Source organism: Epinephelus moara, chromosome 17 (assembly GCF_006386435.1).
Source record: "Epinephelus moara isolate mb chromosome 17, YSFRI_EMoa_1.0, whole genome shotgun sequence".
NCBI classification, from domain to species: domain Eukaryota; kingdom Metazoa; phylum Chordata; class Actinopteri; order Perciformes; family Serranidae; genus Epinephelus; species Epinephelus moara.
Window position 1 is genome coordinate 18,901,343 of NC_065522.1, and position 21,827 is coordinate 18,923,169.

The window sequence follows — 21,827 nt, forward strand, 5'->3', positions numbered from 1 at the left end:
CAGGTGACTTGCCAAGCTTGTTGTACACTTGTGATTTACCAGTTTTCTTTGGTATATCTGGCACTCGAGTCTTTGGGGTCAAGTTCACAAATTTTGAAACTACTTCAGAAGTTTAACTTTTTCGATGTCTTGCTAGCATATCTATAAGCCTGTCACATGTGGACAAACAGTCATAGTTTCAGTAGTGCTCGAATGCTAGTGACTGACATTAGATGGGAGCGAGTTAGAGTCACTAAACTATGACCGAGTGTCCTTGACTGAAAATAACACATGATAATTCATGCTGATGCGTAATGAATAATGTTGGATTACTTTTACTATTACTGTTACCAAGGCAACGATCAAAGCTTGGAAGCTTTAAAGCACTCAGGTCAGCCCTAATGTTTATATAGCAGCTACAACCTCAACCTAAAATGAGCTTAAAGCTGCTCTAATCACAATTTTTATATTAATAATGGACTAAATAAAGATGTATAATTATCTCATACTCCGACAAACAAAATCTTTTGCCATCACAATAATGTGAAAGATGCAATAATCATATAAATATTCTTCACATGGTGACTTCAAAATAATTTTCAAACCTTTAATTTAGTACCTACCGAATTGCTTTAAAGTAAAAGCCATCATCAGTACTATTTGCTGGAAGATTTGTACTGTGAAGTAGCTGCTGGTCGCATTGAGGTAGCATTAACGGATATGAAAGCAGTCTAGAAAGTAAAACAGTTGTGAAAGTAAAGGTCTTGTAAAGTATATTAATGCTGCAGTGGTCTGATTCATTGATGTATACCAATATACCAGAAATGATGATAGTGTCACACTGTATGTTTTCCAAATAGCTGCATGAAGTGTGTTCCAGGATATATCCTGTGTCTAATTTTGGTCTGAGCGTTCTGTCTCATGGCTTGTTGACTGTGTTTTTTCCCTTCCAGCTATGGTGTTCTGCTGTGGGAGCTGCTAACAGGAGAGGCACCCTACAAAGGGATTGATGGACTTGCAGTCGCCTACGGAGTTGCTGTGAACAAGCTCACCCTGCCCATCCCCTCCACGTGCCCCGAGCCCTTTGCTCAGCTCATGTCAGGTGGGACACGTGTTTGGAAATGTAACCGAATGCACTCATTGCACAGTTTAGGCAATGACTTTCAGTTCAGTGGTGTGAGAGTACTCTTGCGTGAGATCAAATTGGTGTCCCCGGCACGCTCTCTTTCCATTTCCCCAAAGCTGGGTTGAAATTGAGAAAACAAATTCCTGTATGTTGTTAATAACGTTGCCGTTGAGAGGAAGTGCTTTGTGCTGGAGCCACCTTGTGCAACGTGTTTGTACTCATTTATGTTCTCCCTTTGGTTCAGTTTCAAGCTAAGAAGAAATGTCACCTGGGTGCTTGCTAACATGCTACCAGCCTGTTATCTGCTTCTGCCAAAAAGTAGACATAGTTTACATTATTTCCACTTAGCCTCCTCTCTTGATGTCTGCTTGTCTTCTCCAGTTGTATTTTTAAAAAAGAGATCAGTGCACAAAACCACCGATAGCCACCTCAGAGGATTAATTAATTATCGGATTGGTTTTTGATCTGCTTGTAATGCCCAAAGTGTTGCAGCAAATTATGCAAACCCCCCACAGCAAGTTAATTAAGCATAACACTTTGAATAAGTGATCAGCTTGACTCTAGATTATGCTCACACAAGTGCCTGAAATATGGGTAAATAAAAATTAGAGGCATCGCAGGATCCTCATTGGACATGAAGTGTAATGAGTGCAGAAAGATCCGTTTTAGGAAGTCATTTGACCCAATTTTAAGTCTTAAAATTCTAATGAACACCTTTTAATAGGGTGATAAAATTAGCCTTTTTCCTATGCAGTGCGGTATGTCTAAGGATTTCAGTGAATCAGTGAGGTACTTCCTTCTTTCAGGTCCCTTGATTCAAGAAAAACACTAAAGAAGTGAAACTGCTGGAAACAAGTGAATATGGCGACTTTATTGTCAAATTTTTCCACTCATTTTAAGGAAACGGCTCTGTAACAGACTAAACAACCCTTTATTTTTGTCAACACCATCCACTTTAAAATGTATTTCGCTCTGTTTGGGTCCACTACTTCCTCATTGCTATTATCTTTGCATCAGTGTGAAGACAGCCATGCATTCATGAGAGTGCAGTCATAGTAGATATAACTCTGTGTCTGCAAGTGCTGCTGATGTCTGACTGTGTCTGACTCTGTGTGTGTGTGTGTGTGTATGTGTGTGTGTGTGTGTGACAGAGTGCTGGGACCAGGACCCCCACCGTCGACCCAATTTCAGCTCCATCCTGGCCCAGCTGACGGCCTTGGAGCAGCAGGTGAAGGAAGAGATGCCGCAGGACTCCTTCCACTCCCTGCAGGAGAACTGGAAAGTGGAGATCCAAGACATGTTCGATGAACTGCGGGCTAAAGAGAAAGTAAGAGAGGCAGTCAGTGCATTATTCAGTAAAGTAAACATATGTGTATCTCTTTTTATTCACACATCTATTCCTTTGTCCATCCAAGGTTCAGATTTTTTGTTCCTTTATTTTTAATTTTGTGTATTTTGGACAAATTGTAACCCCCATATAACTTATATTTTACATCATGATTATGCTGATTTTATCCATCTGAGCAAAGCATTTGCTAATGGATTTATGCATCCATTCAATTCAAGCAAAACAATTGAAACAAAGATAGTATTTTGATTAAAAGATACATCAGATAAATAATTGATAATGTATAGATAGCTAAGATATTGTAATAAATATAAGTAGCAGCTATTCTTGCTCTTTCACCTTTATTTTATTGATACAGATGTGACAAAGAAGAAAAGACAGGTTATCTTAGAAACCGTTAATTTCACTTTGGACTCTGGTGTCATGTGGGCCATTCAGAATTTAATTAACTGTAAGATACAACCTTTTCAGGTGTGTCACCCCTTGAGACCAACCATTAATCTGTGGAACATCACATAAAATGTCAGATGGTTAACTTGCAGGTCATCCTGCAGTTAATGCTCATGAAAGGTTTCACTGCCACCATAGACTGTATGAAATAATGGATGTCCCCACCATGTCATCACCAGTGGTTTGTGAACTCCTGTTTTAAAGCTTCAAATTGAGTATTTTGGCTGTTACCATTGTTTTTTTTTGGAGCCAGAAAATATTTGGATAATAATATAATATTTGGATGAGAGGGTGGAGCTAACCCTAATGCTAGCTGCTAGCTTGGTTAGCACAGTACAGCTGTGGTTAACTATGAAAATACTAATGCTAATTTTCACTAGCTAAAGCCAGGCTTGAAACCATTTCATAAAAAATGTACTTACCAGAAAAAAGAATATCCTCTCCTGACACTTTTTTTTATATAAACAAGCTCTATGTTAAACGTTTTTTATGCACTTGGGCACATTATAAAAAATTGAATTTCCCCTCGGGGATTGATAAAGTATTTAAAATTAAATTAAAAAATGATTGAGCTGACTACAAAGTACAAACAAATTCCCAGTGGTAATCAGTTCATTTCCATTGTGAATAAATTGAGTATCCCTGCCTTAGTGGGTCTTTTAGTACACCCAAACACTGAATAAGACATTTTTAGGCAAACAAAGTTAAGTTTATTTACTTTATTAATCCCCCTGAGGGGAAATTCAATGTTTTCACTCTTGCTTGTCAATTACACACAGGTCCGAAAGACACACACATGCACAAACAGGACCTATACATGCACAAATTGGAGAGATGTCAGAATGACCGCCCCGAGCGGTTGGGGGGTTCGGTGCCTTGCTCAAGGGCACCTCGGCAGTGCCCAGGAGGTGAACTGGCACCTCTCCAGCCACCACGCTCCATATTTTGGTCTGGAAGGGGGCTCGAACAGGCGACCCTCCGGTTCCCAACCCAAGTCCCTATGGACTGAGCTACTGCCGCCTCTCTTTCAAAACATTACTATTTACTTTCTTGAACTGAAAACACAATGAAATGGTGAAAGCTACAGCTACACCTATACTCTGTGAATCTAGGATTATGCCACGAGCCCCCTTTCCATCAACATTTACAGGAACTTTTATTACCAGCCATTTATTTACCTGGGTAAAAGAATTCCTGGTAATCTGTGTGGTTTGTATTTCCACCGCACCTCAAAGTTCCAGAGAATTTATTTAAATTAGCGAGATGACGTCGATGATTCAGCGTGTGCCCTGTATTTGGCTCCGCCAGCTTGGCTGGTTACATGCTGGTAGAGAGTTGGGGCTGTTTGTCTCAGCCAGCAGCTCAGTTTAAAAGTATTTTAAGATAAGTGTCAAACTAAGTCAGTCTACATACAGACAGCTGTCATTTGAGCTTATTAGTAACAATTCACTATCAGCTGAACTAGCGTGCTGTCCTTGTGTAAGACATAACGTTAGTATCGGTGGATGAGAGACTGTGGACGGAGCATATTGAATATCGCTGTCTACATGTTTACATGTTCATGCTGCTGAACACATGTATTGATAAAGTATTGGCTTCTTACCCACTAAGGTTTAATTGCACTTACAGTAATGATGTTCAGCTGCCGTCAACTCGAGTCATTTTTTCGAGTTATCTTCACTTCATTTCTACCGTGACCCCTCGGCTGTTCACTGGTTACCGTGTCGCGTTGGTGCATGTGTGGATGTGTGTGTATGTGGAGGAGTTCAGCGCCGGCACAGAGAGCAGAGGAGAACCGATACAGTTAGCTCTTATCAATACTACGGTCTTTGATGATTTAGGGTGTCGGTACCCATCCTAAATCGAAACAAACAAAGTGGAGTGTGTAGAAATGAAATAAAGTATGCAGACACACTGACACGTGTGTGTTCCACCGATCAGTGTTCTTCAGCACACAATCCCACCCCTCAAGAATTCCGGGGAATCTGAAGAGTCCTACCCCCCTACTAGGTACTTTTTTCAGGGAAAGTTTGGGGGTAAATGATAAAAGTTCCTGCGGTGGAAAAGGGGCTATTGTTACATTACCAAACCAACATTGTCGCTGTGGCAGCAACTTGTTAACAGATGGCACCCACCTGTCACTCAAAGTGGCCACGCTCTTATTATGTGTAACTTCAAGCCTTAATAAAACGTAAATGGCTGAGTTATATAAAAATTCACCCCCATACACTTGTCATGAATGTTAAAATTAGCTTATGAGACCAAAATCGTTTTTGTACCAGGCTGTAAACATATATATTTCTGCTGTAAAGTTAGGTATTTTAACATGGAGGTCTATGTGGATTGACTCTCTCTTGGAGCCAGCCTCAAGTGGCCATTCAAGGAACTGCAGGTTTTGGCACTTCTATGTTGGCTTCATTTTCGCTTGATTGCAACCAACCTCCAGCAGCTCATTTCACACTGTATACCTCCATCACGCATGATTGGGACCTGCTCGTATTAAACACCTCCTCATCTCTTTCATGCACTTGTCCTTTTTCGTCCCACAGGAGCTGCGATGCCGTGAGGAGGAGCTGAAGCGAGCGGCCCTGGAACAGAAGTCCCACGAAGAGTTCCTGCGGCAACGCGAGCAGCAACTGGCTCAGTGGGAGCAGGACGTGTTTGAGCGCGAGCTCAGCCTCCTCATCCTCCACCTGAACCAGAACCAGGAGAAACCCAACGTCAAGAAGAGGAAGGGCACCTTCAAGAAGCACAAGCTCAAGTGCAAGAACGGCGAGAAAATCAGCATGCCTCAAGGTGTGTGTTTGTGTGTGTTTGTTTGAACTGTTTTTGAGTTGCTCTGTCACAAATCAGCTACTAGTCGGATTGTGTCAGCCAATGGTCTTGACGAGAAATTCCATTTCAAGGGCCATTACTGGCTCAGTCTCAAGAAGCAAGAAAAACAACAACAGGCAAAAAAAATACAAGAGAGCAGAGAAGGAGAAGTGAGGGAGAGAGTTTTGTGGTGCAACTGTAATTTTGTAGCTCGGCTGTGCTGAAGGTTCCTATCACGACTGGACTCGTGTAGGTTTGAAGGCTGATATTTAGAAAAGGCTGCAAATAGAGGCCATTTTCTGCTGTCTTTCAATATACCTGAAATTGTTTACTTGTATTTCAATCACAAAAATGTCAAACTCTTCAAAATGCCCCCTCAAACAACATTCAGACCACAGTAAGACACAAACCGACTACAGCTTTGGTCCTGTGAAAGGTGAATCACAGGCCTGATATTCACACTGACCAACACACTCCATTTCTGCTCCCTTTTGTCCTCTAATACTTAGCTGACTGCTGTTCCTTATGCATCCTCCACTATCACAAAGTCACACAGCCCGCTGCAGTTCACATCCAGTGTGTTTCAATGCGTGTGTGAGTGTATTTTAGGCTGAGCAAGCATGCGTAAATACACTGTGTGTGTTTGTGTGTGTGTGTATGTGAGTGTGTGTGTTGTGGTTAGGCCTTTCCCAGCAGCAGCAGGGCGGTGATGTGGTGGTGGTGGGGGGGTTGATGAGAGGGGAGAGTGAGCCAACCACGCCTTGTTACTTCCTGTCTATGGATACACTGCTGGCTGGCCTCTCTTCACTCTCTCGCTCTCACTCCATGCCTCTCTCTCGCTCTCTCCCTCCCTTTTTCTTTTTAGGTATCCCTTCCTCACCCTTTTCTCTCTCCCCTCTAGCTCACTCGTCTGTGTTTTTATTCTCCTCCTAACCATATCTGTCTGACTCCCTTTCTTTTTCCTTCCTCTTTCCACCAATATTATTATTATCCTTTTTCTATATCCTGTGTTGCTCTTGCACTTGGCACCCTGTGGAATAACTTATATGTTATGCTTTATCCCGTAGATATAAATAAGAACATGCTTAGGATGTTCTTATGCAGGATTTAGGATTTAAAGGTGGTATTTGTCACATACACAAACAATATGTGCAGTGAAATGCAGTGTGGCATACTCTTAAGGCTGTGCTAAAAGACTATTAGGGGCTTTGCAGTTGCATCACAAATTTGGCTCCGTCATGGTTGTATAGTGGCTAAATATACAGAGAAACAAATGGGCTGGTAATGAAGAGATAGCTGAGCATAATTGCTGTGGTGTGGCTGTCATTTCAGTTACACTTTAAGTGAAAGTGAATATTATTGTAAAGGAAATGTCTTTTAATATTCAGCCCTAGTTTCTACTTATAAACACTATAAACACTATAAACACTATAAACATAGCCTGAGTCTAATCAGTTAACCTTAGGGACTGTTATTTACATATGAGAGGGGAAGGGGTGGTGCAAAAGGGGGAAGCATGTCAACTTTTTTTTTTTAACATTGAGGAGGACTTGTGTTTTTTATTTTGGCTTAGGGGAGGGGCATACAATTTGAAATGGTTGTATTTTGTATTTATTTAAGCATCTGGATAGCATCTTTAAAATTGGCCAAGATTACACCATTTATCATAGCCAGAAACTGTAAAAACTGAAACTATCGTTGGGTTTTAAAATTTATGACAGTCCTTGAACACATTATGTGGGATGAACGCTTCTGTAACCTCTAAGCTTAAAATATTGATATTTCAAGACTGGAAAAACCGAGGCTTTTGTCAACGCCAGGATTTTGTCTTCAACTTTTAACTTTCAAACATCAAAGGGTATGTTTTTAAAATCAAACAAGTAATTTATGGTGGAGGAAGGGGTCATGCCTTTTCCCAAAGTAACTCAAGAAGGCCTAATGAAAAAATGTTTGTAGCTCCAGGAGCATAAAAACTACAATAAAAAAATAAAAAAATAGAATTTACACACCAGCCACCCCCCTCCTATGATAAATAAAGAACAGTCCCTTAACAAAGTGTTAGCTTCTTTTGCTAAATAGCAAGCAAGTATCAGCCAATGCTAGTAGCGAGTGCTCTCCGTAGATTAGCAGATTACACTTGCTTATAACCTTAATTGATTAAGTCACACCCGTGAGTCACTTAATTTCTTTCCTTGAATTTATAATGTATTCAGCTGATTGATAAAGTCATGACCTCAGACTACATAATTATGTCATTACCTCAAATTAATAGCGATATCTCCTTCCCTCCATTTGTCAGTGCCCTCTTGACAATCTCCCTGTAGACCTCTGCATTTAATAATACTTTAGGTTTCTGCAATTTAAAACGACGTATCCTTCAAATGTGAATCCGTGAGAAAATGAAGAACTAATTTAGTAATTTGAGGGCACAAACCATTAATTAAAAGAAAAGGAATTAAAAAAGCTAAGGGTAGAAATTACAGATTGAGGGAAGGAAATTGATGTACCCAGAGCACGTTCATTTGAGGGAACTGTTAATAATTTGAGGGCATGAATTACTAACCTAATGAATAATTTATTAGATTAAACGTCCCTTCTGATACCTACCAGGCTGTGTAGCTCAATATTAACAGTGTTGCTTTCTGCTCTTAGCTGCATGTAAGTAGCCTACTAGCTTGCTACTGCTACTCTATGCTAGTCATTACTGCTAGTAGCTAAATCTTCAGAAAACCATTCCTCAGATTAAATTACTAATTTACAAATTCCTAAATTTAGGGAATTATTTATGAAACCTTTACCCCAACTTTGTTATTAGCACTGTTAGTTATTAGCCAGTAGTAGCAATAGCATGTCACAGCTAGCTAGTAGTTACTGCTAGTAGCTGAATCTAGAAAATCATTCCTCAAATTATTACTTGAGAAAATCTTATAAATTGTCATTTCTGAGCTGAAATAACTAATTTTTGGTAATTATTTATTAATGATATAGCCCTCCGGACACTTCCTAGTCTGTTTACCTTGTTAATAGTGTTAGCTAATAGCACGTGGCAGTAGCATGCTATTAGTCACAGCTAGCTAGTAGTTACTGCTAGTAGCTGAATCTTTAGAAAACCATTCCTCAAATTATTAGATGAGGTAATTTAATTATGTGTAATTTCTGAGAAGAAATTACTAATTTTTGGTAGTTATTTTTAATTTTTTTACCCTCCTGACACTTCCTGGGCTGCGTACCTTGTTATTAGTGTTAGCTAATAGCAACTAGCAGTAGCATGCTGTTAGTCACAGCTAGCTCATAGTTACTGTCATTGAATATGAAGTGGCCAGTTCCCACCAAAACACAGCAAAGAGTTAGCCGTGTAAATAGGGTTGTAACAGTATGAGATTTTCAGGGTACAATAACCATCTCAGAAAATATTGCAGTGTCACAGTATCACAGTATTACAGAATTATTAGTATTATTATTATTAGCCATCAGAATGACCCTTAGAGGAATGAAAACAGAAGTTTTTTTTAGTTAAACAAATGTGTTATTACTATTATTCACACTTGAAACTATGAAAATATGTGTAACCATTCATTTTCAAATCATAGTATTCCTTGAACAGGTATATCCCTGCAACCATACATGTAACATAAGGCTACTGAAATCTGATGTTTAATGTAAGGAAACCGCTTTTGTTACCAATCTGATAACATGTACTTGATTTCCACTGCCATGAAAGTCAGCACAGACTGTTTTAGAAAAATAAGGAAGCTACAAACAACTGACAACTCTTGAATGTATGAATGTGAAGTAGAGCGAGGAAACCCAAACTTAATGTGTGTATTCTGGTTGGTGCTTCCATCACACATCCAGGTGGTCTAACATCTGTGGTATATGTTTGTGTGTTGCAGATTTCATCCATAAGATTACGGTGCAGGCATCCCCGGGCCTGGAGAAGAGGCGGAACTCTCCTGATTTGGGGTCAGGCTCCTCGCCCTCCTTCGGCCCACGTTTCCGTGCAATCCAACGTGAGTGCAGTCATTTTTCCCTTGGATAAACACACGCACAGGTGCACATGTGTGCTAGCAGAGACATTTAGGAAACAAAGAATGTCTTGCCTTCTTGCGTGTACACACAGACTCTGTTGCAACATTACTTCTCTCAGTTTCCAAATTCTCTCCTTTCATGTGCTCTCAACCACCCACTCGTCTTTTTTGTCTTCCCATGTTTCCCTGTGGGCCCCCTCTCTCTCTCTCTCTCTCTCTCTCTTCCCCTCCCTGCTTTACTGCTCTCTCTCTCTCTCTCTCTCTCTCTCTCTCTCTCTCTCTCTNCTCTCTCTCTCTCTCTCACTCACACACACACACACACACACACACACACACACACACCCTTTTCCCTTTTCAACAGTCTGTTCCAGTCCAAATATTATCTGACTTCCTCTCAGCGGCTCAGCACTTCTCAGCAGCTTTTTTCCACTGCAGCCCCTGCTCTGCTCCCCTGGCCTGCAGTTTCCTCATTGCTGCAGCGGGGGGAGCCATTGAGCTGTATTTTCCAGGCAGAAAGTATCCAAGGTTTTATATGCATGTAGTGGCTACAGTGCGGTTTAGTGAATTAAAAATAAGCAGGGAGGAATTCATTGCTCCAGGAGAAGGGGTTGAGAAGGGTTGCAGCAGCGGCAGAGATTTACAATACTCTTCTGCTTGTCAGGCTCCTAGACAAACGCCCCGAGATCATTTCCCTTCGGAGGGAAATTGTAGCCAGTAGGTCACAGGGCGTCTTAACAAAACCCAAAAGGAAATTTGTGGTGTAGCAACAAGCAATGAAAGGGATTTTTTTTCTTTAAACAATTACCACTGGGGGTTGACATAAAAGCACAAATCGCAGTGAAACATTTATCTGTAAAAGTGGTTAGTAAATCTAAAACATCTGCCAGCTTCATTTATTCATCAAATAGAGGGCTGGTTTTCTTTACTTCCTAATGACTTTCCTTAATAGCTATCACTAAGCCATGAGTGTGCCTGTCATTAAAATGTGTTTAGTGGGTATTTATGCTTGCCCTCTCGGTAGCAAGCAGTGATTTATTGCTGGGGCCTCGCAAACTTATTTGTCTAGAGAACTGCCAAATTGATTTGCATTAGTCCACAGAGTTCCATTCAATGGGATTTTTGTTCTGTTAATACAAATGAGTATAGCGGGGCACAAGGAAAGCTACAGAATGATTGATCGTCCTAGAATTAGTTTTCAGGGACTTTTTGAACTCTGGGATTGTAGAAGTTAGCATTTTTAGCATGTCAGTAGGCTGACATGTGCTGGCATCTTCTGAATAGGGGCAGGATTAGCACCTGGGGTATAGAAGTCTTTACATTTATATGTTGATATGATGATTCACATGCTGTGTTTCTAGCCATGCGGGTATCATAGGTCTGGGGATGCCAGCTGGTTGATCAGTCAGTTGGTCTCTCAACAACTTTTCAATGGATTGGGATGGAATTTGGTACAGATATCGATGATTCCCAGAGGATGAATCCTACACAGTTGGTGATCCCCTGAACTTCCCTCTAGTGCCACCATCAGGTTCAAATCTTCACTCCTCCATTGAAATTTCTCAACATTTACTTTATTGGAGCCAAATTAAGTACAGATAGTTATGCCCCCCTCAGGGTGACATGTAATAAGTGATTTTCTTAAGTAGTTTCATCATCAAGTCAAAATTTTGATTCAGCTAATACTTTGATTTTTGACTAAATCTTTCAAAACTAATAACCTTTGACAACATCAGCAGTACTTTATGTGTAAAATAAAGGGACTTAGCCACTGTGATGTCACCCGTTAGTTTGTGGATTCCTGTTTTGAAGCCTCAAGTTGGCATATTGGCCGTGGCCATCTCGGATTTTTGCAGTCAAAAGTGACCATGTTTGGATGAGAGGGTGGAGCTAATCATCATGCTAGCTGCTAGCCTGGGTAGCGTGGTGCATTTACAGCAGTGGTTAACTGTCATAATGCTAATTTGGGCTTGCTAAAAACTGGCTTAAGCACAACCAAACTCTAAACATGACTTTTTTAGCTGACCAAAACATTACAATTAATTGTCATGAACTAAAACACTGAAATAGCTGCAGCTACTCATATACTCTGTGACTCTGGGGTTATACCATAGTTACGTTACCTAACCAGTGTTGTTGCTGTCTTAGCAACCTGTCAATGGATGCATCTACCTGTCTCTCAGAGCGGACCCACCCTTGAATATGCATAACTTTAAGCCTTAATAAAATTCAAATGGATGAGTTTAATAAAAATTCACCCTGTGCACAGTTGTTAATAATGTGGAAATTAACTATAGAGACCGAAACCATTTTTCCCCCAGGCTGTAAACCTCACAGAGCCACTTGCATCGCTGTAGACTAATATTCTTGCTGTTTAGTCGTCTTTCCTCTTTATTTTCTTCACAAATGACAAGGCCATCAACATGGGGCGGATGATGAGCAGAGGAGCCAATTGTAAAATATCCAAAAAATATTATAACCATCAAGATATATTCCATCAACACATGATGATATCAGCAGTGACAATATTGCAAAAGAAATTGTGTTTACTGAGGAATATGCTGGGAAAGAGGTCTTTTTTTTTTTTGAAAGCCACTGTCTGATCTTGATGAAATTGCCATGCTGACACTGTCACCTGACCTCTGTGCTTGCTTTGAAAACATTGTGTTGGAGAGTGATGGGAGGCAAAGTGCATCAGCCAGGCCTCCAGTGTAGTCGAGGCCAAAGAAAATAATACAACATGTCCATTCAGAGAGCATATTTAGTTTTTCCCATTTCTGAAGCTCAAATGAAATGACATGAATGGGGGAATCAGCGGAAATAAGCAGCACCAGAGCTGAAATACAAGATGTGGTTTAGTTTTCTTGGTATTTGAAGTATTTTACAGTGGTGCCCAGACCACTCTTCTTCTGACTAACATGTCAGGTGTTATGTCGAGAAGAGTGCAGGCTTTTTAAAGGGTGTGATTGGGTTTGTATGTTGGGAGGTGTTGTGTGTCAGGAAGTCCAGCATATAACTTCTGTGTGTGAATGTTTGCACGATGTTCACACACTTTGTGTTAGCAACACAAGCCAGTTGGTTGGGAGAGTGGTGGGATGAGATGTGGCACCACAGCCGCGGTAAAGTGTGTGAATTGCAGTTGAAATCCCAGCTTTTATTAGCACTCTGCTCCTCCTCTCATCTTTTCCTGGGTGACTTTGACTCCTTCCTCTCGCACTTTCTGCTCTGTGAACCCCTTGGACGTTACCATCTGGACTATATCCACATGATGAGGTATTCTTAACACTGTATTAGAGTAAATAAGGACTTGAGCTGGGCAGAAATATGAGCAGAAAGAGTGCATTGAAGTTGCATGAATTCTAGCTGTAGCAGGAGTCAATTAAAGGTCATTGTGTTGGAGATGATTGCAGGGCAACGTCAATTTTATCGGTGAAACCTGCCTTTTAAAAATGCACACCTCATTAGGATACAGCTGAGCAGTATGCATACTGATAACATGCAAGCTGATGTTCATTTTTCTCTCCTCTGCTCTCTGCAGTCAGTCCCAGTGACAACAGCAGGACATTTGGTCTGAGCTCGGTCTGGCCCCTAGAGGCCCCCTCTCATAAACAAGCCAATGGAGACCTGAGGCTGGGCCCCCACTGGAGGCCCCAGAGCCCGAAAAGTCCCAAAAGCCCAAAAGTCCTGCGTCTGAGTCCCCAGGAAAGCAGGTACAGCAGGACTGTTCTTTTCTTCTACATGTAAACATTTAAAATGGAGGATTTGATTGATCTCATCTTACCACGCTTAAATATTTTTTAATTTCTTCACACTTTCAGTCTGTCGATGAGGGCCAAGCTCCTGGAGTCGGACAGCAATGAGAAGGGGGAATCCAAGGATGACTTTGAGGAGTACAGACCCTCCACGCCTACCCCTCCCATTCCCCCTGCTCAGAACGGTACCCAACGCCCTCCATCACTAGCCTAACTACCAGCTGCATATCTCCCATTAGCCACTGTTACTATTCACACTGTCATGACTGTGAATTGTGTATAAAAGCTAAATGAATAATAAATGCCTCGTCTCTCTCGCCTTTGTCTTTTTAAAGCTTAACAAAAAAAAACGTTCTCTCTCTGCAGGCTCCTCAGTGAAGGACAGCCTGCGGCTTCCTCTACCTCAGCGAGACTCGGTCAGCGAGGAAGGGGGTTCCTCCCCAGCTGGCTCCCCCAGGCCTGAGAGGGGTTCCCACGGTGGCCTTATTAAGAGCACCCACCGGGCCCTGCTGGGCAGCGGCTCCCTCCTGGCCTCCGTAGGACTAGGTCGCTGCCTGGATATTCCCCCAAGGGTGCCCCCTCGAACTAACCTCCCTTCCCTGGAGAGCCGCACCCCCTCTGAACCAGAGATCTCATCCCCTATGCCCCTCATTTCAGACCCCCCGGTGGTGGACGATCTCATCACCTTCTCCACCTCTGAGACGCTCCCCAGACCGCTCTTGGATTTACCTCTGCAGTACCAAGAACTGAAGCCCTTACCCCTGACGCCACCTCCGCCGAATCCTCGTGAGAGGAGCGGCCACCGGACGCCGCAGATACCGCAAAGTCCGCAGAGCCCCAGGACTCCTCTGCAGCACGGCAGGGCCAGCCCAGGGGAATGGACCCCAAGCTCCTATTCAACTAACGGGGAGCTTGGCTGTGAGGCCTGGGAGCACAAAGCTGACAGGAGGAGGAGGTCCAGCCAAGGCCTGCACGCCTCTCAGCTGGGTCAGTCTAACTTTTCCACCTCAAAGAGTCACTCCACCATTTTAAAAGTGAAAGTCAGTTTAGTAGTCACTAGACCTGTCACAATAATTACTCTTGTCGGACAGTATTATCTGAAGCAGTGCAGCCAGAAATGGCAGCAGAATGTGTCGCAGTATAGGTTCTTTTTCTTTTTTTAACAGAAGGCTTGTGTGACTAACTGGGGGTGTGGGGTTTGAAAAAGTGCATGTTTCCCCAGACAGTTAGGATCTAGTAAAAGATTCTATCAGGTTGCATTGTCGGAAGTGTAGGAAGTCCAGCATTTTGGGATGGTGACTCATATTATCTCAGTCTCTGCTGCTTTTATTATTTTATGCCTCTGCGGCGGCGAAGGCCTTGGCCCAAGGTATTATGTTTTCGGGTTGTCCGTCCCATTCTTATGAGCGTGGTATCTGAAGAGCACTGTGAGGGAATTTCCTCAAATTTGGCACAAACGTCCACTTGAACTCAAAGATAGGGTTAATGAAAAGCTAAATTGTTGTCAAATGATAGCTTTTGGCCTTTTGTTCTCCACATGGAGTATTTACCTGCTGCTAAAACATAATTGGTCAGTACTCAGACTGTAAACAGACAACAAACGGAAACAGGAATGCTTCAGATACCAAAATCTTGTACCCTTTCCCACAGATTCTGCATTCATATATAGATATCTGTTTATAGAGATGAATAAATCGCTGGAGTGCCCCTTTAAATTACAGTCTTCTGTCTAAATCAAATCAATGATTCATCCGCAGTTCCTTAAGGGAATACTTTGCCAGTTTTCAACCAGCAACACAACAATGCGTATATGTAAATGAACTTTGGTTAACTTCTCTACATCTTACCAGCGCCAAGATTACCCTCCCCCCCCCATCTTAAATCCTCCAGATGACGCATCGCTGGCTCTAGGGCTGTTCCTCAAACTGCAGATTGTATTTCCGCGTTCTTTTATGCCCGACACAACCAACACAAAGAGTACAGAAGCCATTGAGAGAGAGAGACACTCCTGTTTCTCTCAAATGCAGACTTAACTTGAATCAAACTGTAAATTTAAGCAGCGCTGATCAAATATAAACCAAAATTCTGTACCTGTATTGCCTATATCGCCCTTAAAATGTTCCCAGAAACATATTTTAGTGCACTGTTTGGCTGTAATATGAGAATTTGTGGAAAAGGAAGTGGTCGCCATACTGTTTCTTGTATTGTTAAAGTTTAGGCTGAACAAATTGAGATTAAACAGTAAAACTAAGCAGTACTGATTAAATAAGAACCTAGATTCTGTTACTGTGTTGCCAATTTCTCACCTTAAAGGTTTTCAGGAACATATTTATCTTACTGTTTAATTGTTATAAGAGATCATTTGTGACCAGCTGGCCACCATAGTGTTTCCTGTGGGAAAACGGATTAGTTTGCACTACGTTACCCTCCAGCAGCAGTGTCTATTGGTCCAGTGCAGCGCAGTGTATTCTGGTTGTTGTAGGTTTTCTGCCTCTTGAGCAAAAGTGAATGCCACAGCCTTTTTTGTCTGTTTTTCTCTGGTCACGTAGCACCAAATTCTACTGCACAGACAGCCAAGTTTTTATGAAAAGGCCGTCTTTCCCGCACCATGCTTGTTTTTAGGAGGCCCCCACACTGTAGCTGGATCCACATTTTACCTTGACTAAGTACCTTTTCAGCATTACAATGTTCCCTCACAGTTCTAGCAGAATTATTATTGTTACTTTTTTAGCAAGATCTTTCTGGCACAAGGGAGGCTTCAGTGCTGCACAAGCTTTTTCATTTACATCAAAGCTCGTCTTGGACTATTTGCATATCTCAGGTAACAGCTGGCCCTCCATACTTCACTGCTAATACTTGCTAAGCAAAGCTAGCATCCAATCCTCTGTTGTTTTCCCTCTTTCAAGCCGGAGTTTTTCCTTTATTGCAAAGTTGAAGATGAATGCAAAACATCGGGGATGCAGCTGAGGTCATGCAGACAGAGAAGTGCTGGATTCAAATTTGCTAATATATTATACTATTCTTTCTGGCTAGTGCTTGGGATAGTTTGGCTGGAGATCAGCAGTGCGTCTTGGGTGTATTTACCCTCCAGTTTGAGCAAATGTTCATATGGAGACATGCCAAATGTATGCCTGTATGCCGTACAGGATGCACACGACACATGATGAAAGATCACATTCAGGAGGGATTAACATTCATATTCCTCCTCAAAATTACATGTGGAAGTGCAATGTTCACTTCTCATGGGGCATATTTATACTTTTGTTTTGATTCATGTGTGTTGTTAACAGAGATGATCTGCATATCAGCAACACTTTGATTTACTGTACAGTACATTCACATGTTTTACCCAAACACTAATATGCATTTCTTAGAAGCACTGACACAGTTTAGAGCCATAATGATAGAGGCGTGGGTATTGGTTGTTTAAGAGCGAGTGGGCTTTACGAGGGCTTTAAGAGGGCCCTCTGGTAACATTTCACACTCTATATCTGGTCCGTTTGACTCACAAAGCCTTGGATTCTCCACAGAGAGGTTCTTACAGCTCTGCCCCGCAGGTACCGAGCAGACATGCCTCGCCTGTTCCGTCGCTAACAGCCGTAATCTCACAAACCGCATGCGCTCATTACATCGAGCGCGCAGAGGCAAAAAGCCACACGTAATTAAACAGTGAGTGTTTTAGCTAAACATCTTATTATGTTTATTGACTGTAATGACTCAGGCTCAGATGCATAGACAGACTGCCACAAGGTTGCTGGCGGTGACTGTGTGCTTGAAAGAGAGAGATGAATGCAGTGGATTCCTTCACTGGCGTGTTTTTTTCCAGCCCGCGCGCTCTCGTGTGACTTCTGATTGCTCTTTCTTGTCAGCTGAATAGCTCAGCAGCCTTGGAGAGTTGCTGTTGATGTAAATAACGCCATTTGGCAGACACATCACATTTGGAAATAGCAAATGTTCATTCAAGCTGATTTATTCTGAGTTTAATGTTCTTGTCAGTGCTAATTTACACTTGCTGTTTCAGCTCTGTCAACTAGTTACACAGCACCACGTTATACTTAATTCAAAGTAATTGCATCAACATTCTCTGCTGGTTATTGTTTAATTTCTTTGTGCAACAATAATGTACCACTTTCATGTTTCTGTTGGAATCAATTTCCCCATACAGGTTTATGTGTTTTGCAGAATATTAGAAAGCAAATGCAAATTTGAGATTGGAGAGGAGTGCATAAAAGATCACCAGGGCAACACTACAGTGGTTTGAGAGTATTTGTAATTTGCAGATAAACAATTAAAGTTTCCTCGAGCAAGAAAGTGAAGGAGAGGATGGTGAAGATGTTTTATATGTTGACTGTGCAGCCTTTTTCTGAAATTGTGTCTTAAAGGGGTACCTCACTGATTTTAGACATAAAGGTCAGTGTACTTGTCACGGGGAGTTCTACTCAGCCTGTGAAACCACTTACATAATGTCCTCTTTGTGGCTCTGGAGGAGAAGTCACAGAAAATAGCTCTGATATGAAATGTTAGTTAAAATATTTGACAGAAAACCTGTGTTATAAACTGTGGCATTGAGTTTGAAAGATGAGTAAATTTAACAGGCTGGGTCAGTCTGATGAAAGATGCTCTTTAGTTCCAATATGGGAAACGTAGGACTCAGCATAAGCCAGGACATCTTGGCCTCAACTGCTTTGATTTTGACCTCTATTCGAAGTCTCTCACAAGTCAACCAACTTAGTGAGGTACTAAATGCGGCATGCCCAATCAAAATCTGACGGATATTGTAACCATTCATTTCTAGATAAAAGTAGATGTATGTCAACATCTCAATTTTTGGTCATTTTAGGGTTTTGCTTGACTTTAAATGAAGTCTTGGCTTTTAGAATATCAAAACCTTTTAAAATCCAACGGTAACCAATTTGAGCTGACGTTGTGCGATGCTAAGCCACTGAGAACATCAAAATATAATGTTAAATGTTTAAACTTTTGATTTAGAGCAAGTCACAAATGGCTGGAGTGCCCTTTTAATGTTTTTTTTCTGTCTCTTCCTTACAGTATTGGACCTGCCCTTGTGCCAAGACACACAAGACGCCGATGACAAACCCTCTGTGTCCTTATCTCTTCATCCCAACCCTGCCCTCTGGAGCCCCAAAACCCGTCGCCTGGAAGTCAACGTCATCCCCCGGCCCCGCCCGTCCCCCATCCGCCCCCGCATTGACCCCTGGAGCTTCATCTCGGCTGGTGGTGGGAACTCAGGTGGTGGCCGCAGCCCGCACCGTGTGGACAGCAGCCCTCTGGGCTACCAACCCTCCCCTACCAACCCTTTCACCAACTGTGACCCCTTCCCATCGCCAGACTGTGACCCGTTCACCCTCAAGGCTGACCCCTCAAGCGGCTCGGACACAGCTTCCCCCTTCGACCCCTTCTCGGCTCCCTTTCCGACCTCCCGTTCTGCCCCGTGCTCCACTAATGGCTCACCCACGCTGCCCTCATTCCGTATAGCGCCCATCAACCCGGCCGACTCGCCACTCATTGACCTTGGCTGGGCAGCCTGCAGCAAGCCCACAGATGGCGCCAAAGAGAGAGCTCATCCCCGCAAGACACTGGGGCTCAAGCCCTTCAAGTCCCCGACGCAACTCAGAGATGATAGGTTCTAAACCTGTGCCTGTGGCAAGGCAACACAGTCCATGACCCTTTCCACTACTTTATCCTAGCGAGGATTTGGAATCTTGTAAAAAAAAAAAAAAAAAAAAAAAAAAACGCACACCCATCACTACCCACTGAGGTAGGTTTCCCCCATGGGAGCTCCAATCATTGCAGGTCCTATTTATACACCAGCCTGCTGCTTTGGAATCCTGAAAGCCAGTGAAAGGTGGTACATTGGATTGTGGGATAGCTGCCTTTGAACCAATAGCTGGTGCCCATTTCATTCTTCCTCTTTATCTCGGTTTCTCTTTCCCTTTGAAGGAGCAGAACACAGATCACTAGTCCCATCTTCAGATTCTATCAGACTGCTCATATCACCTGCTTTCATCTCCCCCCTACCTTTGAAGCATTGTGACAATGCAGAGGTGGATAAGGCGACTTGCACAGCTTCATCTGCCTCTACCTCTCTGCAGACTGAAAGCATTCAGGACAATGGAAAAATTGGAGTGCCTTATTTCGTGAAGTGTTTTTAGTATATATCTTTTCAAGATTTCTTGAATGGTTAATCTGGTGCGTAGGGAAGATGCTATGAATTTGGCTTAAATTTGCAAATCAGCTTAGTGTTGCCGTGGAAGAAAATGTCATGTGCGTGCGTGCGTGTGTGCATGTATGTCTAGACTCATTGTTCAAGGAAAGCTTACTGTTTTTGTTTTTTTATTTTAAACAGCAGCTGCCTGTTGCATTATGGGAGAAAGCACTCAGAGTGGATATTCCAGGCCACTCATGAAATCCAAGACAAATCCATGACCCAGACATTCCACTTGGAAGCAGATAAAATTCCAGTCACATTCCCCTTGAAATGCCAGGGATTGGACAGATTCATTGGGCTGGCAGGCGACACAGTGCCGGAAACAGGACGGGGGAGCCCTCTGCATTCCCCTCATATGCCAAAGAATGCCACTGTGACAGAGTAAGGGCTGGGACAAAGAGTGTTTGCAAATACATTGTTTTTACCTCCATGGAGTGCCAGACGGGTGGAGGCTGCCGCACTGGACAGCACAGAGAAAGTTGAGACGATCACAGATAGTATTTAAACACAACTTAAATATACTTTTCTGTGGTTATCTTATTAAATATCACCCTTGCCGTCTTATCACTACCCGTCTGATGCTGTAGGAAGGTTCAACCAAATACTTTGAAGTATTTGCAAATACTATAATACGTCTGTATGGAAGCTTCATTGAATATTTTATTTATTTGTACAGTCAACCAGAGTAGTAGTAGCCTCACAAGCCAGCCTGCAGTTTGGCAGACATGATTGACACTTCTCTCCTTGACCGGATTGGATGAGCATTGCATAGCTGTTATTAGTCTCATCTTCCAATGTTTGAATCAGGAAAACTTGTGGTTGTTGCGGGAATGTTAAATTTACCTGTAATGATCCACAAAATTTAGTTTCTGAGAGAAGGAATGAAAAAAAAATCCAAGAGAATAGTTTGACATTTTGGGTAACCCACTTATTTACTTACTTGAGTGAGAGTGATATGAAAAGATTAATGCTACGGTTATATCGTACCTTTCAATATGAAGCTGGAGCCAGCAGATGATAAGCTTAGCTTAGCATGAAAGCAGAGGTAAAAAGCTAGCTAGTTCTGTCCAAAGCTAACAAAATCTGTCTTCCAGCTCTGTGAAATTCCCTCATTAATAAATCACATCTTGTTTTTTTTAATAGCATTGACTTCCTAGAGTTTTGTTTTGCCAGGAGGTTGCCAGGCAATCAGTGAAGACTCCATGAAAAGAAAACGAGGTGCTGATCAATGGATTTTATTGCCTTTGGACAGAGCCAGGCCAGCTGTTTCCCCCTGTTTCAACTCTTAATGCCAAGCTAAGAGAACTGTTCTCAACCTTTTTATGGTTAAAGACCTCTAAATCGATACGCATTAGGTCACGCACCCCCATTTGATAAGATTTAGCTTCAGGGACCAGGGGGCCAGGGACCATCTAAACATTGGTGATGGGAAACATGGGTCAAAACATTTAGTGGTGAGATGTAGGCTGGCTTTGTGAGACTAGAGAAGCAGGGCTCCTAACTCTTGTCCTTCCCATTTTTTTTGTTAAAGGTCCAGTGTGTAGGATTTAGGGGGATATATTGACAGGAATGGTATAAAATATTCCTAATTATGTTTTTAGTCACCTAAAAACAAGAATTGTTGTGTGTTCATTACCTTATAATGAGCCATTTATGTCTGCATTTGGACCATTTGTGTTTTTGTGTTTTTTGCGTCAGCCTCCTGTAGTTTCAGAGTGCAATCTACAACCTTAGATGCCACTAAATCCTACACACCACACCTTTAAAAATCCATCCTAAACCATTTTAACACTGCTAAATAGATCTGGTAGGATCCTATGAATCACTGTGATATCATTTTTAGATATTTCCACAACAGATACAGTTTAGAAGCTCAATTTTAAACAATAGTATAGGAAGAAATTCATTGTGGAAATATCAATTTTTCCACCGGCGGCAGTCGCAAGAGACCGGAATGCACTGGAGCAACAGCTTGCCCTTTTACTCTTGGTTCACAATCATTATCATCGCTGATCGTTATTCATACTAAGTGTTCAGGCACTTTCTTGTGAGGCGGATTGAGGGAAAGTAGCTGCAGCAACAAATACTTCATCAGAAAGTAACT

General features: G+C 42.1%; 3 protein-coding genes across 3 annotated transcripts in view; 1 reads left to right on the forward strand and 2 right to left on the reverse strand.

Moving 5' to 3' along the window:
* The window catches only part of LOC126403704 (mitogen-activated protein kinase kinase kinase 11), a 57,578-nt gene extending 36,195 nt beyond the window's left edge, over positions 1–21,383 (forward strand). The window contains exons 3-10 of the mRNA XM_050066429.1: positions 933–1,081; positions 2,257–2,432; positions 5,453–5,699; positions 9,611–9,727; positions 13,281–13,452; positions 13,561–13,679; positions 13,861–14,481; positions 18,544–21,383. Coding sequence (XP_049922386.1) covers positions 933–1,081; positions 2,257–2,432; positions 5,453–5,699; positions 9,611–9,727; positions 13,281–13,452; positions 13,561–13,679; positions 13,861–14,481; positions 18,544–19,145 — 2,203 coding nt within the window. The 3' untranslated portion in view covers positions 19,146–21,383. The remainder of the gene's footprint in view (positions 1–932; positions 1,082–2,256; positions 2,433–5,452; positions 5,700–9,610; positions 9,728–13,280; positions 13,453–13,560; positions 13,680–13,860; positions 14,482–18,543) is intronic.
* The window catches only part of LOC126403715 (serine/threonine-protein phosphatase PP1-beta catalytic subunit), a 659,813-nt gene that overhangs the window by 96,862 nt on the left and 541,124 nt on the right, over positions 1–21,827 (reverse strand). The gene's annotated exons all lie outside the window — the stretch shown is intronic.
* Positions 1–21,827, reverse strand: part of c17h11orf68 (chromosome 17 C11orf68 homolog) — a 616,176-nt gene that overhangs the window by 53,219 nt on the left and 541,130 nt on the right. The gene's annotated exons all lie outside the window — the stretch shown is intronic.